Source organism: Chinchilla lanigera, unplaced genomic scaffold (genome assembly GCF_000276665.1).
Source record: "Chinchilla lanigera isolate Chin_1 unplaced genomic scaffold, ChiLan1.0 scaffold00005, whole genome shotgun sequence".
NCBI classification, from domain to species: Eukaryota; Metazoa; Chordata; class Mammalia; order Rodentia; family Chinchillidae; genus Chinchilla; species Chinchilla lanigera.
In genome coordinates, this window is record NW_004955406.1 from 40,046,247 (window position 1) to 40,054,682 (window position 8,436).

The 8,436-nt window shown below is 56.4% G+C and overlaps 1 protein-coding gene across 1 annotated transcript in view; it reads right to left on the reverse strand.

Annotated features, from left to right (window-relative positions):
• Positions 1-2,813: 2,813 nt before the first annotated feature.
• The window catches only part of Golt1a (golgi transport 1A), a 12,843-nt gene continuing 7,220 nt past the window's right edge, over positions 2,814-8,436 (reverse strand). The window contains exons 2-5 of the mRNA XM_005375289.2: positions 6,518-6,609; positions 5,367-5,545; positions 4,430-4,493; positions 2,814-3,861 (exon numbers count right to left, since the gene is read on the reverse strand). Coding sequence (XP_005375346.1) covers positions 3,823-3,861; positions 4,430-4,493; positions 5,367-5,545; positions 6,518-6,609 — 374 coding nt within the window. The 3' untranslated portion in view covers positions 2,814-3,822. The remainder of the gene's footprint in view (positions 3,862-4,429; positions 4,494-5,366; positions 5,546-6,517; positions 6,610-8,436) is intronic.

Sequence of the window (8,436 nt, forward strand, 5' to 3'; positions counted from 1 at the left end):
CCCGCCCCACTTCATGAGCTCCCAAGTTCAATTTCCCTTGGAAACTCTTCAGACACTTTGGATTGTACAGAAAACATAAGACAAAGTGTCTTTGTCCTGGCTGGATTTAAGCCTAGAGCTCCTGAGCCCTCACCTCCCTCTGCCTCGGCTCCTCCCTCCCCTCCCCCACCGCAGGACCCTGGCATGGTTCACAGGGGATCCGAACTCGAATCTGGCCTTAGCCCTGCTCTCGTTCTTATGAGACATGAGCAAGTCACCCATCTCCTAGCCCCAGTGGTTAGTCTGTAAAATAAGAAAACTGATCAGACTGGCCACTGGCTGCCCACTAAGTCACTCATCCTCACGGAATTTGACCCTGTGACACCTTAGAACCACGGCTGTCTGTACCCGCCGGATGCCGGGGCAGGGCACGGGACAGAGGCAGGATTCATCTCCTAGGAGAACGACGGGAAGCGTTGAAGAGCCCGGTCCAGCTTGGTTTGGAAGGCATCCCTGGAGCAGCACCAGGGCTGGGGTGGTGCCGGTGCAGGGGCACAGGTGTGAGAAACTGACTCTCAAGCCGATGCGTTCAAAATCACGCCATAAATAACACGCTGCACACGTGAGTACGAGGAGGCTACAGGAACCGGGGCACCTGAGCCCAGGTGCGGCAGGCAGGGGCGGCTCCTAAGCCTGAGCTGGCCCACAGAAGACAATGCAGAAGGATCCAAGCAGGGCCACTGTCCGGCCCAGTAGCTGGCAGGAGCTGGAGTGCAGGACAAGAGGGCAGAGCTCTGCTGAGGGGAGAGAGCTGCACAGCACTGCCTCGCAGAGGGTCTGAGGCGCTCCGGAGAGTGTGCTGAGTGACTGCACACGGGCTCTGGCCGCTCTGTGCAGAAGCAGGATGGAGAGTGGGCATCTGGGGGCCCCTTTTGGCCCTCTGTAGTGACCGCCCTACATGCATACTGCAGGGGTCTGCCTGCCCCTAACACACACTACATACATACCGCAGCTCCATGCTACACACACACACATACAGACACACACCACATATACTGCACTCACACCCACACATATCTACACATCACACATATATATACATGTACCACATGCCCTCCACATACACACTGTACATCATACACCTGTCATGCTACCTGTACAGCACGCATACCACACTGTACACACACAGCACCCCCAGATATACACACATATAGGTACACACCACACACACCACATATACATACATATACACATGTAACTACCACACACACATCACACATACATGTAAATATACACGTATACCACATACCCTTCTCCACATATGCACATCACACCACATACATGCTTCTCATACCACACGTACAACACACATCACACACACACAATTCCCCAACTCTCTGCTCACTGTCATCCACAGGGGCATGGAACACCGCAGGAGAATGGAATGGTTTGGGAAAGAGCCTTCAGCTCTTGGGGCCATGAGCGGTCGACCTGCTGTGGACAGCTGTTGTGCAGGATGTTTGGTATTTAATGAGTAGTGGAGAATTCCAGGAGTGGTCGGAAAGGTTTTGCATGGGGGGCTTTCTTCCTGGGTGGCCCCGGTTCTTAGCAGGGGACTAGTGGAGTGTGTAGGTAGTTGTGTTTGCATTTGGGAGATTTACCTAAAGGAGCCCCATTGAACCATGAACCCTGAAGGGTTCCCTACCTCCCCAAAGCTTCTGTGGCCTTAAACCCAGCTGCAGGGTGTCCGGCACTGTATTTAACTCTAGCCCACCCCCAGCAAAAGCAAAGCCTCTGCAATTCCCTAGTCCTGGCTTCCCTAACACAATGCAAGTCTGCATTCCCCCAGCCATCCCAGGACAGCTGGGCCAAGCCAGCACCGGGAGATGGGTGTCCCTGCCCTTTCACCTACTCAAATGTATGGCCTTGAAATAAACTCCTCTCCCCTCACTCACCGCCCTGCTAGATCAGGTTGGGATGCGCTGTGCACCTACCTTGGCTGGGCAGGAGCTCCTGGGGTCCTGGGAGAGGGCAGAAGATGCCAGGAGCGGGTGAGCACCCTCAAGGAGAGAGCTGGGCTCCTGGGCTCACTCTCAGCTTCCTGCTCACGGCCCCTTTTATCAAGCCCGCCCCTGACGTCTCCAGGCACAAGCCCACCTCTGCCTGCCTCTCCCTCCTCCCAGGCCCTCTTCAGAGGGCTCAGCACCTGCCTGCTGCCTCCGCTCTCTTCCTCCCCTCCAGGGGTTCACTCACGACCCGCACCCTCTCCCACCTGCCCCACCCGGCAGGGACCCATTGGGCGCCAACAGTGAAGAGCAGAGTGAGGCCGGAGCGCATGTGAAGTGTCTGTTCCCTATCTGGGGGGGCCGCAGCCACACCCTGTCTGAAGTGAAGGCAGCACAGGAGGAGAGGGAGGGCACGGTCTGACCCGGGCTCCTTGATGCCCACACACTGCCAGCCCCAAAGAACCAGGTCAGCTCGGCCCTGACCCAGGGCCCCTCCTAGGCGGTGAGGGAGGGTAGGAGGGGTTCTCTCCTTGCTCTTGCCCTTCCTTCTCTCCTCCCTTTCTGAGCACCTGCTCTGCACAGGGGTTTGCGATGAACGTGACATGATGTGGTCAGCTGGGCAAGCCAGCCAAGCAAGCAGCTGGCTCTAAGAGAGAAGAGTTGGGTGTGGTGGGCATGGTGGGCACCGTGGGCATGGTGGCACACACCTGTAATCCCAGCTACTCAGGAGGCAGAGGCAGAGGGATTACAAATTCAAGGCCAATTGGGCAATTTAGTGAGAGACCTATCCCAAAATGTAATGAATAAAAAGCATTGGATGTAACTCTGTATGAGAGTGTCCCTGAGTTTAATCCCCAGTACTAAGAGAGGCAGAAGGAGAAGCGGAGGGGAGGGAGGGCGAGGATGAATGGCAGCTCTGAAAGGTGGATGTGCTGGAGTGACTGGGATGTGCTAGGAATGCAGGTAAGCGACTTCCAGGTGGCAGTACGTCCAGCCTCCTCACAGCACGTGGCTTGTCTGCGGCAGGGACAGGCCTACCCCTGGTGCCCTGAATACTCGCTGCAATGCCCGGTACGCACAATGGGTACTCACTAAATGCCGCTTTGCCAGAGACTGTGCCCTCCATCAGACTGGGCTGCTCGAAGGTAGGGCTGATCCCATGAGGGGTGCGCTGTGCAGAGCAACCCCGCCTGGTTGAGCCGCACTTCCTGACAGCACGAGGATTAGTGCCCATCACCTGCCGAATGTTACCCTGCATCACTTCCTGGGGTTGTTAAACACCAGGAGAAAATTGAGAAGGAGGAGAGCGGGCAGACCCTGACGCAACACTGCTCGGTGGACTGGAGGCGAGCGGCCTTAGGCTACCCCTAGAAGCCTGGCATGGACTTTCTGGGCTGGGGACACTACCTTGGAGGCTGAGATTTAATCATGCCTTGGGGATTTAATCTTCACTTTCCGCTCCATCGGTATGGGGCGGGGATGTGCTGCCAGCCCCAGTCAGGTTTCGTGGGGCTGTGATCTCTGCCCCCAACTGTTCCAGTGGCCTTTTATTTTTTGGGTTTTTTTTTTGGTGGGGGGGTTTCCGGTACCGGGAATCGAACTCACGACCTCGCGCTTGCCAGGCAGGCGCTGTGCTGCTGAGCTAAACCCCAGCCCTCCAGTGGCCTTTTGAGTTGACTCAGTTTGAAGTCACACAGCTCCATCCTTGCTTCAGGACTTGAGGAGGCTCGTGACGACAGGGACTGAGCCAGCGCTGGGTGGGGGCCTTGGGGGTGGCTGCCTGTTCCCTTCCAGCCCACTTAATCAGCGATCCAAGTTCAAGGAGCTCATCTCTGGTTCAGACCATTGAGCTGGTGCCTTGAAGCCTCCGGAACAGCTGTGGGAGCCAAGAATCATTACTCCAGACAAAGGGTGGGGAGCAGACGCAAGATGAGGGCCACGACGAGGCCGGCCTTGAGAGCTGCAGCGATGCCGAGCGCGGTGTGGAGGGGCTGTGGGGTGTGCGCAGCTGGCGGGTGCACCGAGGCGCTGCTGTGGGGCCTCCGTGGACTCTCAGCAGACTCGGTCTGTGAGATACTTCAGAGACCGGTGGGGGTGCCCAGGAGCTGGGGATGTGCCCCCTGCTTTTCCTGTTGTCACACACCTCCTTGCACAAGGCCCAGACTTAGCCAGCTCCCCAGAAATCTCAGGCACTTTCTGGGTGGTCACCTGGAGTCTCCAGGCCTCCACCTGTCTGGCTGCCCTCATCTACGGGCTCACCTTAGACACACCTGCCTGCAGGCCCGGCCTCCTCAGCTCTCATCACAGGGGAAGGAGCAAGGAGAGGAAGAGGACCCAGGGCTGGTGAACCAGGTACAGGGGAGTGAGGGGAGACAGGGAGGGGCCCTTGCAGCTGTGCGACGCCCACCCCCAGGTGCTGCTCACACTCCTCGTGAGCTACTCACCGCACTCAGGAAGGGGATGTTGGAGGCGTTGCCCAGGAAGCTAAAGGCCACAGGGAAAAAGCCCCTAGAGCAGAGGGGAGGAGAGAGGGCTCAGTGCTGGCCGGAGCAGAGGAGGGGAGGTATGGAGGCTGAGGCCCACCCATTAGCAGGCCCTAATGGCTTCAGGAGAGCAGGTCTCTGGGCCCTGGGGGCAGGCTTGGCTCTGCACCCCTATTTAGAGAGGCCTCAGAGGATGGTGGTTAAGAAGGAAGCCCCCGGGCCAGACTTCCCGTGCTCAAAGCTCGGCCTTAGTACTCACTGGCAAATTCCTTCACTTCTCTGTTTCCAGCTACCAAATGGGGCAAATAATAGCAACTATATCATAGGCCCTTGCACACAGAGTCCGCAAGTCCCTGTGACTCTTTTTTTCTTCCCCTCCTTAGATTGGCTCCTCCATATCTGAGGGGCCATGGGCATGGATAGTATCAGAGGGCATGCCCACCCTGGCACTGCCCCGTGCCCTGGCATCCCCCTTTGCAGGGAGCCACCTGTGTCTGCCCTCAGTATCTTGCAAGACTCAGGAGAGGCCTGACAGGGGACATCTGTGTGACATGGCTGGAGTGGGAAGGGAGCCCCGAGTGTCCTGGCTGCAGGGGGCAGGGATTAGAAGTTTAAATTGTAAGCCAGGTACAGTGGCTCACCCCTGTGATCCCAGCTACTTGGGAAGCTGAGGCAGGAAGATTGCAAGTTCAAAGCCAACCTGGGCAACTTAGTGACTTTGTGAGACCCTGCCTCAAAGAAAGAAGGGAGATGGGCTCAGCAGTAGAGCGATTGCCTAGCATGGGTGAGGCCACAGGGTCCATCCTCACCCCCCCAACACACACACAGAAACTTGAATTCTGGCAGAGCCCTTGGCCCTCGGGCCTCTGTTCTGGGAGTCCGGAGGCTCTGCACTCACTTGAAGAGACTGAAGAAGCCGTAGGTCTCCAGGAGCATGCCCAGCAGGGGCCAGCGCAGGAGCACAATGGCCACGCCGCCAAGGAAGAAGCTGGTGCCCTTGAGCTTGTGCCGCTGGAAGAAGAAGGAGAACGTCCTCCTCAGGCCGATGATGAAGCAGAGGCCGGTCAGGAACAGCAGCTGCGTGGAGGGAGCGGGAGGAGTGGGAGGAGCGTGAGGGCAAACACAGGGCCCACGGAGCCAGGGCTGAGGCTGGAGCCTGGGTGGGGAGGGCCTGATGGCTCTAGGACCACACGGGAGGAGCGACCTGCAGAGCAGCAGAATCCCGGAGCCCTCAGTCTCCCTGGCTGGCCAGGGTCAGAACTGCCTGGCAGCGTGGGCTGGACGGGGAGAACTTTGAAGGTCCCTAATTTCCTACCCAGTTCCCAAGATTCTAATACTTCTTCATCATGGCTTCCTTTCTCACCACGGCTCCAGGGGGTTGGGATGGACATGAGATCCTCTGTCTACAAAGGTAAAGGCTGAGGCTTAAGGAGGTTGGGGAGCCATAACCAAAGTCACCTGGAAACTTCGGGTGGTCCACAGCCTGCAGAATTACACACCTGGCCCTCCAGGCTAGCCTGCAGTCTGCGTGGCTCCTGGGGGATCCTTGGAGCGTCCTCCTAACTCCCCAGCTGTCTCCCAGCTCAACCCATACCCTCTGCCCCCATCTCCAGGCCTTTGCTCTTGCTGTTCCAGCCCCCAGCACGGCTCCCTCCTCCGCCCATTCTCCTTCCCAACGTCCCCTCACGGTCCCCTTGTCTCCAAGCCCGTTTCACAGTCACCGTGTTTGCCTTGCTAGGGCCTTGCCCCTCCCCTGCCAGCCCCGCAGCAGAGCAGGGGCAGGTCAGTTCCCGGACCCCGGACACTGGATTTCTGATGGCAGGGACAGGGTCCGATTCATCGTGGACTCTCAAGGCCCCACCCAGAGCCTGGCCTAAGAATGCAGGCCCCCAGGTTCTCTGACCCTGGCAGGCTCTGCTGTCCACCCTGTCGCCCTCTTCATCTGACCCCTGGATGGACAGGGCATGGGTGAACTTGGGGCTCACCCGCCTGGCAGTGGAGACCTTGGGAGTTTGGGACAGGAGCGGTGCGTGGGGCTGGGGGACTCACGTTTCCGAAAGCCAGGAGCACAGAGTCAAAGTACAGGAGTATCCCAAAGAGGATAAAGAAGATGCCGAAGCCGGTGACGCCGACGCCGATCTCTGCAATGGGCAAGGAGGCTGTGGTGGGCTGGGCTGGGGAGAGGCTGGGACCTGAGACTTCCTGTTACCATGGGACCCGGCACCCTCTTCGGGGAGGGACTCAGCATCTGTGCCCTCAGGGGACAAGGGCTGGGCACCGGTCCGTCCTTTCCGCACACTCTGGCCTCAGTCCTCACAGCAGTCCCCGGGGGAGCGGTGCTACCCTCACCACTTGTACTTCCCACTTCCTGCTGTCTTCAAATGCTGTGCTGCCTAGACCACTTTCAGGGCGGGTCCCTGGCTGAACACAACCATCCGCCTCCTCTGTCCCTGTGCTGTACCCAAGACCCTCTGGGGCCGTTCGCACGGGGCAGAAGAGTGCCACCACACTGCACCAGCCCCGAGAGAGCAGAAGCACCCTGCTGGCCGCTCAGCTGCTCCAGACCCTGGCCCTCCTGAAGCACTCCGCTCTCCCAAAAAGCCCCTGTGTGCAGGGCTCAGGTGCTGGCTTCTCCCAGTGCCGGAGAGAACAAAGTCGTGGGTCAGGAACGTGCCCACCTGGGGTCCCCCACCTGCTCCCTCATTGTCCCGCCCCATAGCCACCCCCACGGTCTCAGCGCCTCCCCAGTCCAGGAGAGAGTGGGAACAACCAACAGTGCCCTCTGCAGCTGGCAGCTGCCCCAGGGCATCCTCAGAAGCCACAGGAGTTTGCCAGAGCCAGCCAGCAGACATAGGGGTGCAGGCCAGTAAGGCCATCTTGCTTGGTCACAGGCTGCCCTGTTGGTTTTTCAGACATTCTTCACTCCCCTTGAGTAACGGGGTCTGAAGTTCCTTTTGTCTCCATCATAGAGAATTGTGCATTTTACTCATCTTTGTCACAATGACAGCCAATAAAGGACAGGGTTTCACTCTGCAGTTCAGGTTGGCCTTAAACTCACTTTGTAGCCCAGGCTGGCCTTGAACTCGCAGTGATTCTCCTGCCTCAGCCTTCTGAGTACTGGGATTACAGGCTGTGCTACTATGCTTGGCCTCCTTACCTTATTAAAGGCCAAGTACTATTCCTTTGAATATATACACCATGTTCTGTGTATATCCATTCATCTGTCATTGACATCTGAGTTACTTCCACATTTTTGGCTATTATGAATAATGCCGTGATAAGTGTAGGAGTAAAATAACTATCTCTTAAAGACCCTGCTTTCTAATCTTTCTGGTACATATCTGGAAGGGGAACTGCAGGATCATACAGTGATGTAATCTATAATTGTTTTTGAAAAACTGCTCTACTATTTTTCAAAGTTACTATATCATTTCACAGTTCCATTAGCAATGCATAAGGGGTCCAATTTCTCCACATCCCAGCTACCATGGTCTTACTGTTACTTTTGATTTTTTTTTTTTTTTTGTCTTTTTGAGACAGAGTCTCCCTTTGCAGTTCAGATGGGCCTTGAGCTCACTTTGTAGCCAGGCTGGTCTCGAACTCACAGTGATTCTCCTGCTGCCCACTTTGAGGCCAGCCTGGACTACAAAATGAGCTCAAGCCCAGAATGAACTGCATAGCGAGACTGTCTCAAAAAAAAAAAAAAAAATCGAGGGAGAAAATTATTCTGGTTGTTTAGAGGTAGGACCGTAAAAACAAAATAAGACTAGGTTTACTGGCTAAATTAAATTTACAACTGAAAGAAGACAACACAATTACCTTCCGAGTGCTGGGATTACAGGCGTGCACCACCACGCCCAGCCCTGTTTTTTTCATGGCAGCTATGCTAATGGACATGCAGTGCTCTCATGTGGTTCTTTTTCTTTCTTTCTTTCTTTCTTTCTTTCTTTCTTTCTTTCTTTCTTTCT